The sequence below is a fragment of the Etheostoma cragini genome, chromosome 20 (assembly GCF_013103735.1).
Source record: "Etheostoma cragini isolate CJK2018 chromosome 20, CSU_Ecrag_1.0, whole genome shotgun sequence".
NCBI classification, from domain to species: domain Eukaryota; kingdom Metazoa; phylum Chordata; class Actinopteri; order Perciformes; family Percidae; genus Etheostoma; species Etheostoma cragini.
This window is the reverse complement of record NC_048426.1, coordinates 17,220,227-17,245,458: the sequence shown is the minus strand read 5'-3', so window position 1 is coordinate 17,245,458 and position 25,232 is coordinate 17,220,227. Positions and strand designations below refer to the sequence as shown.

At 39.7% G+C, this 25,232-nt stretch overlaps 1 protein-coding gene and 1 long non-coding RNA gene across 2 annotated transcripts; one reads left to right on the top strand and one right to left on the bottom strand.

Moving 5' to 3' along the window:
• The first annotated feature begins 5,310 nt into the window (after positions 1-5,310).
• Positions 5,311-20,685, top strand: LOC117935735. The gene is made up of 3 exons (XR_004654814.1): positions 5,311-5,323; positions 9,752-9,758; positions 20,517-20,685. It is a non-coding gene; the product is annotated as an uncharacterized LOC117935735 (long non-coding RNA).
• Positions 7,978-24,339, bottom strand: LOC117935732 (CD109 antigen-like). Its single transcript, XM_034858155.1, has 32 exons — positions 24,217-24,339; positions 23,939-24,090; positions 23,828-23,856; positions 23,472-23,705; positions 23,238-23,360; positions 23,087-23,126; positions 22,776-22,857; positions 22,584-22,683; positions 22,369-22,465; positions 22,173-22,282; positions 21,890-22,081; positions 21,540-21,644; positions 21,345-21,407; positions 19,999-20,169; positions 19,749-19,907; positions 19,046-19,109; positions 18,737-18,833; positions 18,463-18,580; positions 17,997-18,110; positions 17,570-17,788; positions 17,296-17,437; positions 16,535-16,711; positions 16,312-16,393; positions 14,501-14,732; positions 14,245-14,416; positions 12,203-12,393; positions 11,863-12,018; positions 11,663-11,728; positions 10,871-11,004; positions 10,100-10,256; positions 9,201-9,303; positions 7,978-9,060 (listed from the first exon to the last, which is right to left on the bottom strand). Exons 1-32 carry the CDS (start codon positions 24,294-24,296, stop codon positions 8,861-8,863), a joined length of 4,161 nt encoding a protein of 1,386 aa, XP_034714046.1. The 5' UTR covers positions 24,297-24,339; the 3' UTR covers positions 7,978-8,860.
• Between the last annotated feature and the right edge of the window lie 893 nt (positions 24,340-25,232).

The window sequence follows — 25,232 nt, the reverse complement described above, 5'->3', positions numbered from 1 at the left end:
CTTTACGGGTGTATGTTTGTACATGAACATCTGGGGATACACATCACATGCAACCATTGCCAACAAAAACCCAGCACCGTACAGCACTTATCCCGCAAAAATCCCAAACAATTTCTCACATTACTTTACCAGAAGGAATATGGGAAACACATTATTCTCACAAAAGCTATAGGGCATAATGGCAGCATGTTTTGCACGTAAGATCAGTCGGCATCTTCAACAAATAAATTGTTTATGCTGCCCATAAAATACATTTTAAGGGGGCTAAAAGGCAGAAATGAGAGTATAAGGATTATGGAAATCATTGCAGGCTTTATTAAGGTTGTATAGACACAACTGGATGCACACTCTAGTTCATAATGCCAAAGACAGACACCAGCAGTCTGTTTTCTAGAAATGTCTTCTATTCTTTCTGTTGCTTCTGGATGTCCGCTTAACTGTAAATGTGAAGAACTTAAATATGAGCTTGAGTAGATTGTATAAATTGAGTTAATTTCAAGCAATCTGATCATAGAAATGTTACATCTGAACAAACATACTGTTAAATGGTACTTTTAAAGGCTGCATGCTTTAAATGATCAGGATTTGTGACCTGATGATAAAATATCACATCTAAATGCCACTGCCAAGTGCATACCCAGTTACATATGCACATACAAATAAATCCACGCTCATTAAAGGCAACGGAGGGGCAACATTTAAAACCTGGAAGAGTTAGTTTTGATTGTCTTGCCTGATATTCAGGGGGCTTCCCTTTAACTCTCTCACTTATTATATGCTAGTGGGCCTAAAGTTGCTCGCAGCTCAGTAGCAAAATGGAAAAATGATGCCTCTGAGTTTTATACCATCTGCCCTCCTGCAAAACTCCTTAAACTGTGTCAGGAAATCATTTAGACAACAAGATCAGCTCTGTTGAAATCACAGGACAGATGGGACTAGGTAGAAAAAAAAGAAAGAGAAACAGACTATTGCACAGTAGTATGTGAAATGTCCCTCTTTTATGTATGGGCCTGCCCCCTCTGCAAAAACATGGTTTATTTCAAAATAAATCTATTTAAAAGATGTTATCAGAACTTTGTCCTTTCAATTATTTCAGGTCTCCCATGTTTCCTGTCACAAAGAACATGTAGTTAGTGGTGGTGCTGTTGGTTTGGGAAATCTGGGTTTGATTCCCACTGCAATACATCCACCAATGTGTCCCTGAGCAAGACACTTATTTGCTCCAGAGGCGTGAAACCTCTGAAATACAGCAATTGTAAGTTGCTTTGGACAAAAGCGTCAGCTAAATGACATGTAATGTAGAGGCACCAACACTGGGCTTTATGGTCTCAAAAGAGGACTCCAGCAATTAAGTATTGCACTTTCATAATGTCACAGGACATGCAAGAAACAGAGTTAAAAAAAATAAATAAAAAAGAGTAGTTCAAAGTTGGTACAGCAACATGTCCGGTTGTCCTGAATCCTTCATTTCTCATGATGCAACCAGTGTCATGTTTTTGTTTGGTTGGCAAATGCAGGTTTCACACTGCATGTTCCAGTTTGTAAAGCAAGCTTTGGATAGCTCCCCTGTAACTTTAGAGGACATCATAAAACTTTGACAAGCTGAGCACTTCTCCTTGCTACGAGTAAACAGAACTTGATGTGTAAAATTGGTAGAGTACCTCGCTATGTTCTTCTGATTTATGGTCAATTTTTCAGTAGAATAATCAGCTGCATAATTAGAAAGATAATTTCCCAAAGTTTTGTGGCATCTTTTAAAATCAAAATGATTTTCAACTTTTTTTTAAACTCTTTGTTCTTACTGTTAGAATATGAAATGGGATTGATGTGTAGAAAATGTAAAGGAATCCTATTTCTAATTCTCCAAAGAGGTCAAAGTTAGGGTCAAATGCACCCCAGAAGCTGGGAGACACTTGGTGTGTATTCCAATACCCATGCTACCGTACTATTTAAGTGCTAATACAAAGTATATCAAATGCACTATGCCAAAATGCCAGGATCTTGCATCCAGTCGCATTTTGCAGTCTGCAAGCCAGCATGCTTTTCCAGCTATTCTGACCCACAATCCTCTGTGCACTGGAAGATACAGTACATCACATCAACTGAGCTGCTGAGAGAGCACAGGCGGATGGCAGCCTGAAATCAGCTCATTTAAATTTCGCACTACATACCGTGACAGATATAGTTGTGTACAGAATAATAGCGGTGCTTTTCAAAAGGGAATAATGTTGAAAATCCTTAGAATAGCTTTTAATTCCACAATTTCAATCCATAGGGAACACTGTACATTCTATTCCAAATCAAAAACATGACCAAAATTGATCAGGTTTATGTTGTACCTTTACAGAAAGTGAAGAAAAAAGGAATATTAGGCTGTTCAAAAAAAAGAAGCAGTATTTGCATGTTTCTTTACAAACTCAAACATTTACTGTATAAACTGAAAAATGACTTAAGGATTTGCTTCACTTTGAATCCCAGCACTAATATTTAGTTGCATAACTGTTATTTCTGAGAACTGCTTCACAGCTGTGTTGCATGGAGTCGACCAACATCTGACACCTGTGAGCAGGTATTCCAGTCCAGGACGATTGAACTACATTCCACAATTCCTCTGCGTTACGGGGTTTTGCCTCAAAAACAGCATTTTTTGTCTTGTTCATCTGGAACCAAGACTTTGCTCACTTACTGGTCTGTTTTGGGTTTCAAAGGCATTTCCTCTTCAGCATAAGGCAACATGACATCTTCAAGTATTTTGATGTTTTGAAACTGATCCATGATCCCTGGTATGCGATAAATAGACCCAACACCAGAGTATGAGAAACATCCCATTAACATAATTTTTCCCACCACCATGCTTTACCGTCTTCACAGTGTACTGTGGCTTGAATTCAGTGCATGGGGGGTGTTGGACAAACTGTCTGCGGCCCCTAGACCCAAAAAGAACAATTTTGCTCTCATCAGTCCACAGAATGTTGCGCCATTTCTCCTTTGGCCAGTCAATGTGTCCTTTGACAAATTTCAACCTATTCAGTACATGTTTTTTTACAGCAATGGAACTTTGCAGAGGCTTCTTGCTGATAGCTTAGCTTCACATGGCCTTCTTCTGATCCTAGCAGTACTCACAGGTCTTCTTTGATTTTCCCCGAGCTGATCATTGGTTGAGCCTTTGCCATTTTGGCAATTCTTCAATCCGTACAAATGGTAGTTGACCGTTTTTTCCCACGTCGTTCAGGCTTTGGAAGCCATTTCAAGGCATTTGAAATCATTTTGGCTGAGCAGCCTATAATGTTCTGCAGTGTTTTCCCCTCTCCAATCAACTTTTTAATCAAAGTCCGCTGTTCCTCAGAGCAATGTCTGGAACGACCCATTTTGCTGAGTATTTCAGTGTGAAATGCACTATAACCTTCATGCACAACATTTGCTTCATTCCTTCCTTAATTATGGGCCATAATTGACACCTGTTTCTTCACAGAATCAATCATCTCACTAATTGAACACAACACTGCTATTATTTTGAATGTGCCCCTTTCAATTACAGAATCAATTACACAGAATGAGCAGCATGCATGTCATGACTGTTGGGTATGTTGGTTTTCTATGACTCTAAAACACTTACTTGTAAATTATTTGCCATGTAGAAATATCATTTCTACCAAAAAATAGGATTTATGAGTTTAGTGATGTTGGACTGCTATTATTTTTAACACAACTGTGTATGAGCAAGAGGGTCATGATTCAAGGTGCAATGGTATGACAACAGGCAACGTAAAAGTAGGGTTGCATTGTTTTGTAAAATGTGATTACTGAACTGATGTCAGACAAAGTGACACAAAAGTTAATATCTTATGCAGAACACTCCATCTCCACTGTGACTCAAGTATTTCCAGCAGTGTTCAGGTCCACTATTTAAGTGTTCATTATCATCGAGCCATGCGTCAGTGGAATAACAGAGCAGGAGAATTTATTTTCTCAGCTCGCCTTCATTCATCAATCCCGTCTATCCCTGCTACTGCATGATCCCTCACGTCACATGTTAAACTGCACGTCCGGTGTTTCCTCCATGTGGAGTAATCAAAGCAGTTGATCCAGACGCTTAAGACAGTGTTTGATTCCTAATCAGACTGCAGGAACGACTGCTCTTTCTGTGGTTTAGACTCATAATGGCACATAATAATCCCATGTCAGTCAGATATGTCTGTGCAAACACACACATGCTGCTTTCATAAGCCTTGCTCTGCCTTCCACACACATAAACAATCTTTTTTTGTCTGTTCAACTCGATCTTATGCCTTCATATAGTACAAACACACTCGCACATACAAGAGCAGTGGTGTGAATCTATTTCCACCTGTTTCTGATTACTCTAATTGGCCAGTGAGGGTTGAGGAAATGTGTGACAGCTGAATCTGGGGCAGCAAAACTGAGCCTGGTGAAAGATGAGTGGAAAACTAGGAGAGCACCTAAGTGAGAGAGAAGTCATACCATACCATAGTCATATGAGTTAGGGTTTGCTCCCTTTGGTGTGTGTGTGTGTAAGACTAGTTACGTTTAGTCTGTATTCTTGTGTGAATCATTCATTCTCTTACTCTCTCTTTAACACACACACAAACACACACACGTTTAAACAACTGCAGACCCTGAGTTACTCACCAAGTGATGCCAAGTGTGAGGCTGGATAAATGGAGCACAGAGGCAGCAAGTGAAGAAATCATCTTCAGCCAGACAGAATCAGTCAATCACACTCCAAGAGTTGGTGATGCCCTTTCGCCACAATGAAAATATTGATTCATTCTGTTGTACTGGACATCAATGGGGCTGGAAATGGGTTGAAGTGGTCACTCACTCACTAAGGAAACACACTGGGTAGGCTATAGAAGTATAGCTGTGAAACGTGGGAGGATGAGACAAATAGTTATGCCAAATTTCATGGAAATCAATAGTGCTTTAAACATTAACTGCAAAATCAAATCCTCATGGGAAAGATCCCAACCTCATGGTCACACTAAAGAGGGAAAGTCAGAAACTTAGAGGGAAAGTCATAGGACCAAACCAAAGTCCAAACCAAAGACCAAAGTAATTATTATTCTTTGTCTGTTTCTATGTAGTGGTGCGACCAACTAACTGCCAGTGCCATCCCAAGGGCAAATTTGTATTTTCAACGTTTGTCCAGTTGTACATTTTATGAACAGCTCAGTGACTCCTATGTTCAAGTTTAAGGAGCCATTCATGCAATTGGATGATGCATAGTATATCATTCTGGATCTTGTTTGTGTGGCATTATGTGTCACTGGGCTTGTAGCAGCTCACACTTGTACAAATAACAGTAATACAGACACAAACACTTGACGTTGAAGTACCGCTGATACACCAAAAGACAGTGACTCACATACTCACACAGACATTTACCAGCACACATTAATCCAAACATAATCTTTCTTGATGGTGACGAAGAATGATCCAGACTCCTCGAGGTGGTATTATCTCTACCTGAGAGGATCAAACCATCGCGATACGATCAGGTATGGCTTCCCTCCAGCAGGATGACTGAGTGGACCTTCAGCTCTGCTTTGTTCCTGTGGAGTCCCCTCTTGTCTGGGATGGATTCGTCTGTCTGGGCCCGCCTGTGCAGGGTCACCAGGGGGTTGTGTAAATACACACTCACTCTGGGTGGGATGGAGGCGCAAAGGGTTTTTCAGTGACTCGCACCGGTGAATGGAGCGTGCCTTGCCAAATAAATGCATCATCCTCCTTCCCGATTGTTCAGGTAGCATCGGCAGAGAGTTAGGAGTTTTCCCTTCGATTAATCTTTGTTGTGGCTGCAACCCGCCGATTTATGTCACAACGCCATCTGCATTGGATTTCCACATGATATGTTTGTTTGTTGTGATGGTGATTCTTTCCTACTGATGTCATCTAGAGCAGGGCCACTGGGAGCAATTTAGTATCTCTGTTTTTGGAATAACTTTTGCACTGAAAGAAAGCTTTAAATTTGCCAGAAGCACTTCCTAACCACATTATCTTACACTAAAGTTAGAAATGGAAACTATCGATTTATTATGCATTTCATCATTATAATACATCATATCAGTGTCACTGCTGAGTAGTTGTAGTAAAGCAACAAGGGTACTACCCTTAAATATAAGCAGGGCTGCCATATTTTACTTTTTGATAAAATCCATTTGACACGAGAGACTTCTCTCAGTTATGCAATGCATCCACTTTTGAAGATTCATCTGCAACTCCTGCTGTTGTGAATTGCATATTTGGACAAAACCCTCGCTGTCCATCTTGCCTCCTGTCACAGTGAGTCCAACAACAATATTGCATGTTTCTCTAATGGCTCCCACCAGTGGATGAAGCCCATAAATAATCATCTCCCTCACTTTGTTTATCGCGTCTGCATCTCCTCAGTGATAGGATTGTTGCCCACTTTATGGCTCTCACTGCCACACTGGCTTGAACAAATATTAACAAATGTCATTAGAATGAATGGAGCTTATTTATGAACAATAGAGTAGTGGTTTCTTAGCTAGAGCGAAATCTTAGAGATGTTACATTTAGTTATTTTTAATCTCATGTTGATCTTCACAACTAGATGATGAAGTGGTGAAAGATAGAAGCTCTGTAGTCTTAAATCTCTTTTTCCCATACACCTTTTCGCTAAGAAAGGCTTCAATTCAAAATACTTTCACCAAGCTCTCTGTCAGGCCACAACCTTAGGCAGTTGTCAACCATGTGATATACAGAAAATGCATGACATCACCACCGCTGCTTGCCCCTGATTGAAGTCTGGTTTTGTGTTTTGACGTCCTGACCCACAACAAAACCCTGGATAGTAAGGGTCATTTGTCATGACCTTCATGTGTGAGGTGTTATTCCACATACTTATTTACACCAGAGCCACAGCACAGTTAAATTAACCACCACTATTATTTACGGGCAATAAAGTCATAAAACAGCATACAGTACACGACTTATCTTTCTTAATCACATACACTCCGCAAAAATACATCAAAGTTTTGCTGGAACTTTTGAGGAGTGCATATTCTCCCTGACATGACACCCACTTCTCATATCATAATAGCATCAGCAACGTTATCATTAAATCAGAGTATGCAGCCCAAAAGAATTTCTAGTTTTTGATAGTAAGCTACCACTTTATAAGGCCATGAGATTTAACCTAAACGTTGAAACTGTCACCATTATGATAGCAATACTGCCATCTAGTGTTGGTGAGTCGGGCAAATGCAAATTCTCAGGTTTTTGTGAAACAAAGCACGAGGAAATTGCAAAGATACATTCAAAAACAGTGTACATTTCCATAGAAACTGTTTGGAATTGTTAAATTTCTTATTTGGGGTAACTGTGACAGTGTAGGGGTGTGTGTATATATATATATATATATATATATATATATATATATATATATATATATATATATATATATATATATGTGTATATATCCCTATATCTATATATCCATAATGTTTTTGTAGAAGAGTATTCATTATCCCAAAATTCTGGTGGGTAGTCTTGGTTAGAGCAAGAGGGCTATTTACGGTAATGTCTTGTAATAACAACCCTTGTGAGCATCGTTCGGAGCAGCAGGAGGAATAAGCACAATACGGTGTGGTCACATCTGGTCAAAATTTTGGATATTCCAAAATTTTCACAGTAACTCAGAATTACCGTATCTACCAAAAGTGAAGATTTAAACAGTCTTTAATTGTGAAGCCTTGTCATGTCACAGTACTTTTGTCAATTACCTTTAATGATGCATTCAGTTTTTTTTTTTAAGTAGGGAATGTGGCAAGGAAGCAATTTTGGGAGATTTTCTCACAAGTTGTAACTATTTATTAGATACGAATTAAGCTAAAAATTAAGGGTTTTAATGTGTATGTTTGTCTGAAGTAGGTATTTGCTTTTTTGCGTAACAACTCATATTCTCAATATTCCTAATATCGTTGTTACCTCCAACGTAAAATGCTGTCAATGTAAAATAAATGATTGTTGATCATGGTCTGGTAAACAGGGTGTGAAATGTTTATGTTGTACAAAATTAAATAAGCTAAGGACTGAACACAGTAGGCGGAAATCATACAAAAATAGCATTCATATTTCATGATACATCAGCAACATCAAACCTGATTACTGTCCGGTGATGACTTACATGTGCGAGTTCTCTCTGCGGGTCAGTCTGCATTCCTTTGGCTCAGAGTTTCGTGACGTGGCAGAGGGGGACGGTAGACTATCTCACTTCAAATTACTTGACAGGGCATTTTCCTCCTTGGTGCAATATTTACACCCAAACTCAGTCAGGTCTGGTTCACTCAAGCAGAACGGTTATATACCAATACGAGTAAAAACATATTTAAGCCTGTAGAATAAAACTAATTTTAGCCTTAAATGTCTTCAGGCAGCTTAACAAGTTTGCATTTTTTCTGCCAAGGTGGAAACAACAGGACACATGTGGTACTGAGAAATAAATCATTTTCATTTGCTCTGCTGCCGACTGTACAGGTGTTCTTTATCAACCTTTTTATTCCGGTAAACAAATGGAATCAAATGGAGAATTGCACGTTTGTATGACCTAAGTAGAGACATTATTTTATTTATTTTCTAGTTTCCAAAGACAGTATTTTCTCACTCGCATTCTGTCCAAAAATAATACATAACGAATCACATGGTAAAAGGTGTGTTCACAAAGCAAAAGAGCACAATGGAAAACAGGCATCTAAATGTTACAATCACTTGTCAAGAAATAAAAACATTAGAAATTGCATTCAGTGCATATAAATGTGTGTATGTGCTAATCATTATCATCGTTATGTATATTTGTATCTTATTTAATCTAATTAGACTACAACAAAATAATATCAGTGACTACAAGAAAAAAGCAAATTAAGCTGTAGGTGGCACTGCATATAGAGTGTGAGAACAGCGGGGAGGTCACCGTGATAGTGATTCCTGGCCTACAGCGAGCACAGTTTTCACCACAGAAAAAGCAGGAGTTCATGTTGTGCAGAGCATCCGAGTTGTACGTTCTAGTTGCTTTTCTCGCTGTGGGATGGGCGGAATAATCACATGGTATTATGATAATCAGTACATGACACTGTGTGTATATCACTGTTAAATCCTACTGGCCAGTATGTTTAGTGGTCTTGGCTAAGCAGACTTTGATTCACTGAAACTGTACTCACTGGGTTCATAGTAGTCATAAACCTGCACGACAGAATCCTGTACGTGGGCCACTTTGTAGGCTCTGATGACTGGAAGTCTGATGCAGACCTCTGATTTGTTAAGCTGCAAATGGGACCAGAAAAGTGAATGTGGGGTGGAAAAACACAATATAACATTTACTTATCTTATTCTTTCATATCTTCTGAATATGTAGTATTTGACGCAGGAAATCCTTTTTTCTTTTAATATAAGAAGCTTGTGGTGGGAGGAAAGAATTCAGTGAAAAGTGCAAAAATAAAAAATAAAACTCACAGAAGCAAATATTGTCTACCTTGGTTGGTCAGCTTGGCCTAGCTCAGCCTATTGTATAAGATAGCCACCGTGATGACATCACGTACTGATCCAGAAATTCTGTAGCTAGACTGCCCTTGTTAGTTAGCAACAAGGATTATAGGGAACTACAATCACCCTCATGATATTTTCCTCCTCTAATACACCTTAAATTGTACTTAACAAGAAAACTGTGGTTCTTTGCAGACTCTTACGGCAGCTACCACCACTGTGGACACAGAGGTCATGTTCTCAGTATTGGTTTACTAGGAGTGTGGGGGAGGAGTTTGCATTCAAAAATGACACACACATAACACATTATGGGATTTGATGGCTAATTCTGACACTTCTAGATTACATGCAAACAGCTTTTGTGCAGTGAACAAAGCATAAAGGATCAATTGAATGATTAATAAAAAGGTTTTTTTTTTAAATCAGATTTGGGTTTTCAAAAATGTCTTGAGCCCTGTTATTTGGGCTCCACCCAATTAGATTGTTCTAGTTCTGGTTTGACAAAATAAAACTACAATGTAGCCCAACTAAACTTTTCATGCCTGACCATGAAATGACGAAATGATTAAACACTTACTGAATCTAGGTAGAGGATGACTTTCTCGGGAAGTACCTCCACCTTTCTGATAAGATGTGTTAGTGCAGCAGCTCCTGGAGAGAGACTGAAACCACTGAGCATGCCCACATCCATTATAACCATGCCCGTATGAGATATCATCTGATTGTTCTTTAATCTAGAGAGGGAAAAAGCAGCATATCTAACATGCATGACAACATAATCATGATAAGAAAACTTCATTACCTTGACATACTGTAGTTCTAAGAGCCCTATCTTTCACCCGGCATGGCGCAGCAAAGAGCCTGAAGCAAGTGTCTTTGCTGTTTAAAACCAACGCAGTTTCCCATCCGGCGCCTGTGTCATTTAAATACCAAATGTACCTGAGTCCATTTTTGCGCCCATGGGCATGCTGGTCTTACAGGGAGTGAATTTTAGGTGAATTCTTGGCGTATTGCTATCTTGAGGCACCGGGGAGTGATCGCGCCATTGACCATCAAATATCTGGTCTAAAGTCAATATAGCTTTATTTAACAGCAAATTAGTAAAATACGCCTAAACTTATGCACAGCACGCGCACACTATGCTTGTTACAGACACATGCACAAGATTACATATACAAATACTACGGTGCAAATCCACCATCATAAAGCTCCATGGTACAAACGCGCCTGGCTTTTAAACGGAATAGGACACTGATTGGTTTATTGCATGTTCAACCAAAAGAGACTTAACAAAGAAACTAAGTACACGCTTAGATCGTTAAAATAGGGCCCTATGTATTGTACTTACCCTGTGCATATGGATAACAGCATGTGATTGTTGTCTCTTTCCTCAGTAACATTTACGTCTAAGTAAAAAGCCTCCTCGTCTTGCTGGAGGTTCTGTGAAAAAGCTTTGCTCTTCAGGTTGTAAAAGGTATTCATCTGGATGGATTCATGCAGTAAAAACTTAGATTAAGTGGTGAAGAGGCAAGGTTTACTGTGCTGCCTGATAGCACAGCAAGAGATTATACAAGATAATGTAGATGAAAAAATACAAATGCATCAAGGTTACACAAGCAGTATCCGTTACAGAAATCTCTCCATTTGCAAAAATTAAATAACGATTGAATCTCTGTATTTGTTTCAACACTAAAGTATTGAATCACGGAACCTTTCACTAAAATCCTCCTCAGCGTGATTTTAAAACCAAATGCAGACAGGACTTCAATCTGCAGTATGTGTTCCAGATGTTAATTGAGAGTCCATTGTAATGCTACATTTCCATTTCACTGGTTTGGTTAAGCATTTACAATGCAGTATATTGTGCTGGGTGAAGCTATCATGCACAGCTGCTGCATTCAATTTATTCTGGTCCTGCTCCAGTTGTTATACCATTTTTTTATGCTGACTTAAAATTGTTGGAGGTATGAAAGCTTTTCTGCTTAGTGGGAGGATGTTTGAAGTTGGGGTGTTACATTTTCCTTAAACATGGATAGGTTTAGCAGAATCCATGTAAAAGCTTACAGTTGATACATGTAATGGAATGAATGCAGAGTCGTGCAGCACAGACACACAGAACAGAAACGTTGTATAGTTTTACCTGGAATAATGCAAATCCTCTTCCTTCCATGTATATATTTAGGTTTAGATCTTTGTCAGCATTAATCTAAGTAATAAAGTAAAAGTAGGTAAACATAGAAAGTCCAGGATGAAAATACTCAGTAGAGACACATGGTCCCTACACATATCTCAATTTATCAGGCATGCGAACAAGCATGGGATTCCACCCAGGTCTATTACCTCTTGGCTCTGATACGTCAGATAGGTGCTGGAGTTAATGTGAAATAGGGAAACAAACGAAGACCCTGGGGCAGATAGGTTGAGCCTGAGGTCGATGGCATTGGAACCACTGAAGGCAGAGAAACAAGCCAGAGCCTGGAGAGCCACTACTGTGTCCTGAGGAAGAAACAGGGTAACAGGTTAAAATACCTGCATCTGGACTGCAGAGTTGTGGGATATTTTTGTGGCTTTTTTCACACATGTTGCACTTGTTTCAAACGTACTTTGAACAAACAGGTCTTATTGTACTTCCAGCTTCAAAGTTAAATATTAGTTTCTGGAGCAACAAAAGCACATGCACCTGTGTCGTTCCAAAGCCTCCTAGATGGTTTCTCTGCTTGCTTAACCATTTTAAGAGAGCAATGCCCTCCACCAAGTTGCCACTCCTATAAAGAGCCAGCAGCACGTATGAGGCCATTTCGATCTGCGCTGAGCGGGGCTGTCCGTCAAGTGACTCCAGGCCAGCTGAGGAAGTCCACATCATAACTTCATCTTTGGAATAAAATGACAGACAGTGTTATCAATATAAGAGTGTACGCATACTGTTATTTTGCTGCACAATTAAAAACATTTATTCACACTCAAAATGCTGAAACATTATTGTTTCATGTTGCTGCTCTTGTTCTTCTTGTGGAAGAATCTGATCTTAGGAACTTTAAATTATCAAATTATATAGATATAATAGGGTTGAAATCCTACCTACTAAACAAGTTAAAAGGTTCCAGCACTTGAACAGATGGTGGCAGAATACAGTAACTACCTACAAATTGCCCAAAGATACAAAGCCCTGATGTTGACATGGGAGCCACTTAACAATGTTTTGCTACTTATGTAGGGAGGTGTGTGTGGATGTGGAGTTGGAGCAAGGAGTGGTAGTATTGTGACATGAATTGCTTCACTAAAACAGATTTTATTCAAAACTGGATGGGATGTTATAGGCTACTTTTAAGTGCATCTATCAGCGCCTCACCACGATACCCATATAAACCCACTGTGACAACTGGTTGATTTAGCTTGTATTGCCTCAATTATCAGCAGAGCAATCAGCTAACTTAGAAAGATTGATTACTATAGAGGAATTAAGAGTGTCAACACAATATGCAAAAGAGAAAATCACCATGCTTTGATGGGATCCTCCCTGAATTGTATGCAACTTTTGGGGAACAACGTTAAAATGTTAATACAGCCCTGAATTCCTTACTCTTAAAAAAGGATAAGGATTCTGCGGAGTTAGCTCTAGCTCTAGCTATCGACCTCTGAGCCGGCTTAACTCTGATTTAAAAATCATTGCAAAGCTCTTAGCCTGTTGTTTGGAGTCCCACATGTCAAAATTAGTAAATTCTGACCAAACAGGATTCATAAAAACAAGACTGGCAGCAGATAATGTTAGACGCCTTCTACACATTGTTGATGCGTCAGAAGACAGTGAGACCCCAATGTCAATTCTTTTTCTTGACGCAATGAAACCCTTTGGCAGACTTGAGTGGTCATTTCTATGGACAGTCTTGGAGGTGATGGGTCGTGGTATGGAATCAAGGCTTTATCAACTCTTGGTGATATCTGGCCGCTTTGGCCTTCCTATAGAGAGGATCTGGGTACGCTATTGTCCAGGACTGAGTATCGATCTTGACTGTCATGATGTATGGTCAAACATTCTGGAAGTATCAAGCAATCCAGACTATCAGCAGATTCACTACAATTTCATTCATAGGACATATATCACCCCTGTGAAAATGCATCACAGGAAAATATTTAACCTCCTTTTATGCAATTTCTGCCCACTGAAAGCTAAAGGTACATACAGTATCTTCACACGATTTGGGATTGCTGTCCTAATGGTGAGTTCTGGAAGAAGATTGCATTCAAAATTTCCGCCTTGTTTAATGTTACTGTGCCTGTTACTGTCAATGTTTTGATTCTGAATAATCTGCCAGACCTTCGCTCTGTGTAACTCAAAAACATTCTGTATTTGCTGGACAGCTGGGAGGAAAAGGATTGCAACCCATTGGAAACCACCTCATGACCTGTCTATCCGGTATATATATATATATATATATATATATATATATATATATATATATATGTGTGTGTGTGTTTGTGTGTGTGTGTGTGTGTGTGTGTGTTTGTGTGGGTGTGTATATTTAATCCAAAGTTTAATTTTCACCATTTAACATCCCATATCTTTCTGATGTCAAAATAGAACAAAACACGTGCAGGATATTTTTTGTAGGCATAATGCACCTGTCTGTGGTATCAACTATAAACAACAACAAGACGAAGGCATTAAAGTAGATATGTGACTTTTTCACATTCCTGAACATAAAACAAACGTTACTAAATTACCTCTGTAGTCAGCTCTCCTGCTGAGCTCAGCCAGGGCAGTGCCAGCCACAGGACTATGGGCAAGAGCTAAAGCATAGGCCACCAGACACAGACTGTAGTTACTGACCACGCCACTGGTCACATGATTCTCCAGGTACTTCTGGGCCAGTGACACATTCGCTCGGTACATATCCTTCACACAGTGGAACCAGGCAAAAGAGCATGACTGTCAATTGACTTTTTCCGTCATCAATTTACACAAGTTCCCCTAACTCACCACATAGCTCTCATCCTCCAGAAGTGTTATGAGTACATAGGCAGTGAGTGCCACTGGACCATTATCCAGTCCTGCCTGCATCTCTGTGTGGATCAAAGGGCCCACTTCACTGAACTCTCCTTGGGGCCCCTGGTGTTTCAAGAGCCAAGTCATAGCCCTGGTCAGGACACTCTTGTCTATCTGCATGTAGAGCTGAGCCTGGAGAAAACACCTCAGCACGAAGGCTGTCAACCTGGGACCACAGAAACGAGAGAAAAAGCATAAAAGGAAGAGAAATGAAAGCCCTTTTAACTAAGGATAGACCAGTAATAGCCTTTTGCCGATAATCTGGCCTTTATGGCAATTTGCAGATTATCAGTATCTGCATTCTATTTGCCGGACAACCAATAAAGTTAATTAAATAAAAAGTTGGCAACTTTGGCTCCATTACTCTGCTTTGGTTTCACTCACTTTTGGTTTCACACATGGCTAGTTATTTTCATAGACAGACATTTCAACCTCTTCGTTTTGAAAAATAGCATTGTGCACAGCTGTCAGTTTTCAGAAAAGTACTTGTTTACACATACATGTGTATATATGCCTTCAAGAACATGCCAAACCTGTAGGTGTCAGTGTAATGAGAAGCTCAAGCCCCCGTTAGCCAATCAGAATCCCGAAAATAGCAACAACAGCAACAAATCACTTCCTCTCTCTTCTCTTCTTCTTCAGCTGCCTAAACCTCCGTTTGTCTCAGTTTACATGCAGACGTGCAAACAAAGTTTTCCAAAATTCCCACTCTGTCTGGAGTTTTTTTAGAAAGAATTGTTTCTCAGAGGCAAATTCTCCGTTTGCGTGTAAACGAAGGGCACAACCTAAAGGAACCATCTGTTTTTCAAAATAACCGTGTACGTGTGAATGGGGTGTTAGTAGTTATGGGCAAATAAAGCTTTGGTGAAGCACTGAACCCTTTAGAGGTGTTGTTTTGAAAATGGGTTCATTACTAAAAGCTTCAGTAACAGCGACCTTGCCTGGTAAAGTGCCAAGGCTGCATTTACATGATCACAACTAGATAGTGGACAGGAGGTATTTAAACGACTGACACACATGTATACTAACAATAGAAAATCATTCTTTTTACAACAAAGATTGATGAATCTGTGATTTGTATTATTGGGTATTAGGGAAAGAGTACTTGGGAGGATGTGCTGGGAAAACATGGCACAAGTTGAGTGTGTTTGTGTTACTCTGGCCAAGGGGTTTGTGGGACAGGGAACACTCAAAGATTTTTATTAAGGAACATTATTTTTTCCACACTTTCTGGCCTGAGCCTGTTTATTTTTTTGCCCAAAACCTATGCAGATTTAGAGAAAATTTGTTCAGAGGGAACGGATGACGCCGGCTTGCATAAAAACAGTTTTGCCAGTTGCAAACTTCAGAGCAGTGGTTCAAATGGAATTGTAGTTAATGGTTCAAAGTACTTGTCCAAGCTTCAGTGTCAAACTGCCATCGCTAGGTATTAGTGTCCCGTCTACAACACTATCTGATAATCTTTTACTGTGTATTATGTTTATAGTTTCAAATTTTACTAAATAATTGCTTAAAGCATTTAGATAAAGTTTTGTGTTGAAGTTTGTAACATTCCACAATCTTACTTTTGACTTAAAGATTTTCATTAACTGAAATAATTAGTGTCGGCCTTGAAGAAATAGTATTGGTTGACCCCTACTTTTAACCCTATAAACTAATAAGTGTACTCAATGTATCTAACACTACTGACTATTTGCAAAAATGCCTGAAATGAGTGTAACATTACCATTACACAGGTGACCTACCATGTGCTACCAGAGGGGTCGCCGGCTCCAAAAGCACTGAATGATCCATCATCTTGTTGGTAGGACAGTTGTCTCTGATATCCTTACAGCAGAAAATAGAGCAAGTTTGCAACTTAATACAATAAAGCAATCTTTAAAAAGAACTATGACATCTAAGGAGCACATGAAATAACCTTCTCCATACATTTACTGTTAGGCAGTGACACATGTAAAGGCTGCTTACCTTCCATTATGTTGTCCAGAGCCCTGCTCCTGATCTCCTTATTGTCCTGGCTTGACTTGTCCAGGTATTGGAGAACATAAATACTTGGAGCAAAGTGGATCATGTTCTGCTCCCCACAACCAAGAGGCATCGGAACCAGAGAATCCAAGTTGCCGATGGACAAGGCCAAAAGATCACCTGTGTAGAACAACACAGAAGAGTGGGAGGAGGGATTTAATTGTTGCACAACATGTTCTTGAATAGGTTTCAGACTGTACAGACCTAAAGGGAAAGGACAGCGTATACAGCTGTGAATATTTTTAGCTTTTTCCACCTTTCCCATACTACTATTAGGTATCTTAAAGTAACACTGTATGGAAGAATGGAGAAGAAACTATAGAACCATCACAGACCAAAAACCAAACTGGAGAAAAAAAACTCCATCCTGCACATTTGCTTGTTGTTTAATAAAGCTCACTATCACAAGAAGCACAAACCACAAATTTGGCTCCAACTGAGGAAAATACTAAGGCTTGCCTTTCTATCATGACAAATGCTTAACATCCCTCATCCTGAATGGAGCAAAGCCAAACAGCCATTCAGAATCTGCGAGCCATAAACATCTTTGTTTGATGGCCATAGTTTCCAGTTTTTCAAAATTCTGTACCCAAGCTCATAATCATAACACAAAGGAAAATTCCGGCACATATTGTATTAAAAATGGAGGGCACTTAGATAGAACTGCCACTAGCACAAAGGGGAGGATAAATTTATAGACGTACCAACCAATGCCACATGGGAACTCTGACTGCCTGGTACCACATCTGGTGGAAAGGAGAAGGAGACAGATCTGGAACTGTTGTGTATCACTGGTGCCATCTCCAGGAACAGAGTCTCTGAGAAGGACTGTTCAACTCCCTCAGGCTTCGGGAACATGGAAGTAATTCACTGTTATCATAGGATTAACCATATGCCATGTAGCATTTCTACATTTTTCTTCCCTGGGACATCACATGCATATGGATCACATTATCCAGTGTTTCCATCATACCACACCTTAACAAGCACTCTCCGAACAAGGCTGTCCGAGACATCAGCAGATACAGCGTCCACAGATATTTCCATCTTGCCCAGAGCCACAGGCCTTATAGGGAAGAACGCAGAAGCAGACACATGTCTCCTTACGGTGAGTTTTTGGGCATTTACCACCATGACACCCTGTTTCTCTGCCAAAACAAACTCAAAGGCCTCCCTGTGTGCTATCAGCACAATGACCTGTGGAGAGACACAGCCTTTAAAACAAATACTATAACATTTTCTATGTGCCAAAAATGACAGTGAAAGATTAGTGAAAGATTATAATAAATCCTCAGTTGGGGAGTTTGTTTGAGATGTATCTATAGAGTAAAGTGATCTTTTACCTATCAGATGATTTACCAGTTCTATTTTAGCTAAAATAATCCACAAATGTAGTCCTTCATACCTCTATGTCATGCTCTAAATGGTTGATGATGTTCACTTCCAGCACTATCTCCTCCCCTCTGATGAGGTATGATGGGACATCCAGAGACAAGGAAAAATCTTTTGACAAGGTCAACTGTGAATAAGAGAAACTAAATCACTTCAAAAACAACACTGGCTAACATTTTTAGCAGTGGATATAAAAAGTTAGGGAGCAGGATTAAGGATTAACGTTTATTGGTTTGTTTTTTTACAAGACAGTATAGAAAGTGGGCAAAACACTTCAAGCTTCAGTGTTTCTGTGTGACAGCAAGGGGAAGGACTTAAACTCAAAAGTAAAAATCCACCATCATTTTCTGTACATATGAAGGAGCACAACATTTTGTTTATTCAAGAGGAAATAAGAAAAGCTGCAGGAAATCTAACCCCTAAATTTGAGAAGCATCACTGATATACAGCATAGAGGCATGAAGATAATATTTAATTACCTTTTGTGGCTCAAGAGTGAAGCCCAAACCCAGGCTGTCTGACATCACCAGTGCAACAGCTCTCAAAGATGCAATGCCATCTGGCACTGTTATATTCTCAATTGTCCATGTTTGATCGCTGATGGAAACAATGGAATGGAAAAGGAACAACATTGAATTTATTTTGCAAGGTTTTGTCATAAATGTGTGTATGCAGTGAAGTGTGCCTATATATTTGAAAAACCTAATCAATCATTAAAATTACCAGCCCATTCTTATACCTTTTAGCACTCACCTAACATTAGTGTCTAACCACAGAAGGGATTCAGTGGCATCCATCCAATGGCTCCAGTACTTCTCAACATCAAAAGGAGATGTCCTTCTCAGGACATCTCCTTTATAAAAGAAAAACCAAAAAGAGAGAAAAGAGATCAGGGGAAGCTCAGTGTCCAAATATCTGAAGAATGAAGATTAAATCCAGTAACACTGAAATCATGGGACCAATCCTATAGTCTAAATGGCCACAAGAGGGGGCTCGAAATAGAAAGACGACACTTATTTAAAAAAGGATCAAATTGATTCCGAGTGTCATTTATTACCATACCATTTTTGGGTCCATCAATTCGCTTATGTAGTCTGGCATTGGTCAGCATCCAAATATTACATTCCTGTGGTGTGAGGGACACAAAAGAATATGATAATAAAATTACAGCGACAAACAGTATTTGGGCTGTAAACCAGCATGAAAGGTCCACTGTCAGATCATGCAGCCAGTGAAATATAGGCTAGCTGTCGCCAGAGACCAAGACGGTCTATGCTATTAGAAATAATACACAGTGCCAGTGCTTTGGAAATGAGAGAAGGTCATCTTAATACAGCCCACTGTGGTGAAGCTTTGTTTCCTCCATCTTGCATACATCAATAACCCTCAGGTCATGAACACACCCAACCAACGCACTAGAGTTACCATCTCTTAGAAACGGCAGTTATCTCCTTTCAAAGCGGACAGATGGGTTACATCCAAACTAACCGGTTGAATGCCCGTACAGTATCTAAGTGGGGCAAGTGTGTCCAGGAGGTTTTTATAACAGATTAGGAGACTGGGAAGACTGGGAAGACTGGTGCTTTGCAACTAAACTATGAAATGAACAAAAGAGAAAGGAGGCAAATCTGACAGTATCTAAACAAATGACATTCTGAAGGAGGTTCACAAGAGTTTAAGTTTCAGAGAGGATATTTTGCTCTTTTGTCTAAAGAAATATACTTTTATATCTTTAGGCATTGCACTGGCAAGAGGGTTGTCATACCTGCTCCGATTTGAGGTCGAGGTCAGCCTGCAAGGCGTCATCATGCGCCCCTATTACCACGATTCCTACCTGGGATCTTGGATCAAGAGCAGTCACAGCAAGCGATCCCTGTTCCTGCTCACCCGGCTGGGCATTGGCAGTGCTCCAGCGTAGAGATACCTGGGGAAAGAAAATACAAACAATCACATGCATGTCCGGGAGAATCAAGCACTTATTAGAATTTTATGATAGAATACATTGAAAAAAGTACATTGTCGTGTTGGTTAATGTGTATCTGCGCTGTGTCGCTGGTGACCTCTCCATCAGGGAGGATGCAGTACACAGTTACACAGAACTCAGGGGACCAGGACATCGTTGGAGTCAGAGAAAAAGTGGAGGAAGTATTTGTCCCAGCGGCCACCACATGACCTCTGGAGCTCACCTGGAAGTACACCAATACAACTATTTGTTCTTTGAATTTAATCACACACCTCTTCAACCATTTCACTTAAAGGAACATGCCGACTTATTGGGACTTTAGCTTATTCACCGTAACGCACAGAGTTATATAAATCCATACATAACATTCTCATCTCCATGTGTGTTGTAACTCTGTCTGACGCACCCACCACTAGCCTCGCTCAGCACAGATGATGGAGGTAACCGGCTCCATCTAGCCTACTGCTCCCAATAAGTGACAAAATAACGGCAACATTTTCCTATTTACATGTTGTGATCTGTATAATCACAAACACACAAACATAAAATTAAATAAAAAGGTCACATGAGACACAGCCATCTTCTAACCGTGTACATACTGGGAACTATTCTCAGAAGGTGAAGCCCTGCTGCTTGGGCGGAAGGATTATTACTCCAACTCTGAGCGAACTCAAGGCAAACTCTCTGCTCCTCACCAAGGGGCTTCTAAGTTGCTGCAAGTAAATCACTCTGCCCAAGAAGCAGAAGTAGCAGTACTTCTCCAGTCAAACAATACCTGCATTTGACCCTTTTGTACCCAGACCTAGAAAAAAAACCTATTTGTGGTCTTTTTACAGCCATTCACCGTAAGGATTCTTAAATATAATGAAGAGCGATTGGCTCACTACCACAGCAACTATAACCCATAGAGTCTGTGGTGTGGTAAAGTTGTGTGCGGTGTATGAATGCCATGAGGGCCAAGATGCTTCCATTCACATGATGGGTATCAAATGATAAAATGTATCAAATGAAGTTCTCTATTGATAGCGGTATCACTTTAAGGGTACTGGTATTGTAATTTTAAACAATACCCAGCCATAGGAAGTAGTATTGAGAAACCCCCTGGATTTCTGTAAAATTCTAGTGGCATTGCCCACAACACAACACATAACTAAAAAGTGGTATAAAATGGATGGAGCTAATAAGGGATATGAACAGTATGGGACGGACAAAGTGATGTTTTCCTGAGAAATAAGGCGGAGACCTTTCCTAGAAAATAGGAGAAATGGTTCACCTTCACAGCAATCAATGAGCACACTAAGTTAAACAAGTTCTGCACTCTTCATGTAGACATGCGATTCATTCTCAAGTCATTATTGCAGAAAAGAAAAAATGGCAGATATATTTGTCCAAACATACCACAAAGTGAAGCATGGTTGGTTGAAAGGTGCTTTGCACATCTAGCTGAAGAGGCAATCCAATCTAAAAAGTGAATCATGTTATGTTAATAACATCTTGGTTGCATAATAAACCACGTCAATTAAGCATGTTTTCTGTATTATTAATTTTTTCAATATACTGCCGCAATAGTACTAAATATAAGTTTAGAGATACCTTTGCAGCTAAGGTGTCGACTATGGAAATCTGAATATATGAGCCACTAGGAGAGGAGTGGTTGTTGTAGACAGTCAGAGTCTCCTCACTTGATTGGAATCTTCCCTGAATATATCCACAAGATACAGAAAATATGAACAGAAATAATCATTTGGCCTACATTTATTTCTCTCAAAAAATAGTAGGTAAATCTGTTTTAGAATCTTGAGTTTACAGGTCCTGGGGTCTTTTTCTAATGTGTAATCCTTCTGTACCGAAACTACTCATCTTACATACAACAAAACCACTGAACACGGCTTCTTTCGGAGGACCAACATACCAGGTAGCCTACAGTAAATCAAAATACTCACCCGAATAAAAAGAAGCTCTACTTGATCTTGTAATTCAAACTGAATGTGGATGTTCCCGTCCTGAGGCACAGGAAGGGTTAGGGTTGTAGGTTCCGAATTTGTCGTGGATGATCTCTGAGTGACTTCAATCACAGCAGAGTGCATTTGATCCTGTGAGCTGAGTGGCTTTCTGTCATATCTAGAGATCTTTAGCTGTGGAGTAGAAGCAGAGATGGTAGTCAACTCATGGAAATAACGGTTTAAAACAGATGTGGAATAAATGGAATAGTAATAATTCACTCACTTTTGTGGAGAAGCGTAAAGATGGCTTTAGTGTTGGTGGAAAATCATGGAACGTGAGTTGGAATGTGTTCGTCGTGAGATGGACTTTGACTGTTTTGTTCACTCTAAATCCTTAAGTGACGAGAAATGATGTAACAGAATGGCTTAAAGATACAACTGAGATGCTTAAATAATCATAGTTCCAAAATATATCCCACCTGTGGAGTTGTCAGTAACACAGGCAGTAATGTGTACATGGCTGCTATTTCCTTGAAGCCGATCTAGGCTGAAGAAAAACGGTGTTGACCCAAAGATCTAAAAACAATGGTCAAAAGTCAACCAATGGTGTACAGTATGCAGGGACCTTAACTATAAATGCTGAGGTATAAGCAAAAAGTGTCTACATGTAGTGTCGGTGGCAATAAAAACTCACCTCTTTAGTTTGTGTAAGCATGAATTGAGATGATGTATTAGGCCTAACAACCGCCACAGTGACAGCTAGAGTTCCCTGTACAGGTTTTCCAGTAGGGTAACTAAATACGTGGGGGAAAAAGTATACCAATATATATACACTTATGTATGTGTAAATGTTATTTGATTTGCATGAGTAATTCTCAAAACTCACAAAGCTCTCACTGATCCTGAGATGTCATCTCCAACGAGGACCTGTGAAGGTGTCTTGAACAACACTTCAAAGTGAGGATGGTCTGCAACAGCAGTCAGCAAAATGATGGGATTTAAATTATGTGTGTAAGTAAGTTTACATGTAAACAAGACTAAGATCTTTAACCATGCTAGCAGCTCTCTGAAGCTGTACCTAAGGGTTATACTTAGGAACAGCAGTGTTTAAAGCTAAATGCTAACATCAGCATGCTAACATGCTCACAATGACTGGTTAAAAAATTATCATTGCAATAAACTTGATAGGTTTATTACCGTAATGCTCAACAATGAATGCTCTCTCATCAATCACACCCTGTAGGGAAGAAGATGGGAGGTAAAATGTTTTATTCAATTAAAAAAAGTAGCAGTCTTTATAACAGGATGCTACACAAAGGTAAAGACATTTCTACATCTCAACCCCTACATTCACTGTGGTTGTGATGGCCCAGTGTCCAAGAGGAGCCGTCTGGGACAAATTGAATTCCTGCAACACAATCCCCAGATTCCCTGTCGACTCCCACCTGTGGACAATGTTCCCCCTGGGATCCTGTGCGTGACACAAGACCGTCAGTCAAACTTCCCACCATCACACAATACCTGGCTGAAATTCATTCAACTCGTATGGCTTTGTTCTTTCATACAGAAGACAGAAACGTACCTGTATGGAGATATCAACTGTGCCTTTGTATGGATGGTTATTCAACTGTACAGACACAATTCTGGCTTTGACGGTGTCGCCTGGTTGGTAGCGGGATCTGTCGGTTTGAATGAAGATAGAGACATTCCTGGGGCTGAAGCTGAGTGTAGTCGTGTTGGTGAAAATGAGACTGTCTTCTCTGTAGCCCCTCACCGTCAAGTTTAAGTGAGAATTCTGGGTTGTATATTCACGAATCTGGAACAATAATATTAGCATTTTCAGAAACATATAAAGTACATGTAATCAGTCTGGCCATTTAATCATTTCAAAGTATTATTTTCTCACGTGTGACAAATAAAAACCAAATTCATACTCACGGGAGGGAGTGTGAGGACCTTGGTCATGCCTTAAAAACAGAATTATAGTTCAGCCGTCTAAAAATTAAAAACATATCTATGCATATAAACCCTAAACAACTGCAGTGTCACCTCCTTGGAAGTCCTCTGTTTGGGCTATTTTAGTGTTGCCATATGTCACCTCAGCCATTAGCCTGCAAGGGAAGTCAGCAAGGACGGTGACAGCCAGCAGAGTGGGTGTCCCAACATGCAACACCTCTGGACCTGAGATCAGAAACAATGTACTGGTAGAAAGTGGAAAAATGTCATGTTATTGATTGGTGAAACAAGTTGGAGCATGAGATTTAAAAAAATGCATTCATATAGAAATATAGGTATTTATGATTCTATTAACAAACCACGTCTCATACCTGGAGGAGTCACGAGTCAAACCTGGCATTGCAGAACACAAAACTCCCACACACACAACCAGAGTCCAGAACCCATCCATGCTTCTGATCCAAGCTTCGTCAAACGTTTAAACTCTGGCTCAGACGCCAAACTGGCAGCGACAGCTTTGTGGGGACTTAGACCTGCGTTTTACAAAACCACACCTTCTGTCCCTCCACCAATGCCCAATTGGGCTGCACTCACACGCTCATCCACATAATCACACACACCAGAATGCATGCACACTATCAGACGTATTATTTGTTACACACAAAGGAAAAAGTGGAGTGTTAGGGCGGGGTGTTCAGACCCTTAATTCCTTTGCCCAGGGGGTCTATTCCGGGTTTGACAACTCCCAGTCCTGTCCAAAGCACAGAGAGGGAAGCGTTTTAGTGTATCCTACTGTATCCATGTCAAGAATAAAATACACCCCAGACCTGCATTGTTTTTGTAAAACTTTATAAGGCACCTTAGAAAACAAATCCATGTTATCGCAGTCCTGCTGTGGTAAACAGGTATATTGTCGTCTTAAGACACATTTTTATTCTTTGGCTTTTAACTCCATGTGAGTTGTGTGGTCCTCTGATGGCTCTTACTGTTTTATTGTATTTTAGTATTTATTATTTTTATCTATTTTTTTATCTTTTTAAACCAGATGCTCTTATTTTGTTTTTACAATATTTTACATTAATTGTTTTGTATGTTTGAGTTTTCTGTGCAGCACTTTGGTAATTTTGTGTTTGTAAAATGTGCTATACAAATAAAGTGGATTGGATTGGACTGGATTGTGATTACAGAACAATGGGTGTTATCTTCCTTTGTCTTGGAAGAAAATGGTGATCAGACAGTCCCTAAAAATGCAGTTAACTTTGCATACAGGTTGTAAAGTGAAAAAGGAGATGCTATATTTGTATCATTGAATGTTTTATTGTTATGCAGTTGATGCACAAAAATAGAGGTTTCACAAAGTGACTGCAGTATAAATAGCGGCAGGGAA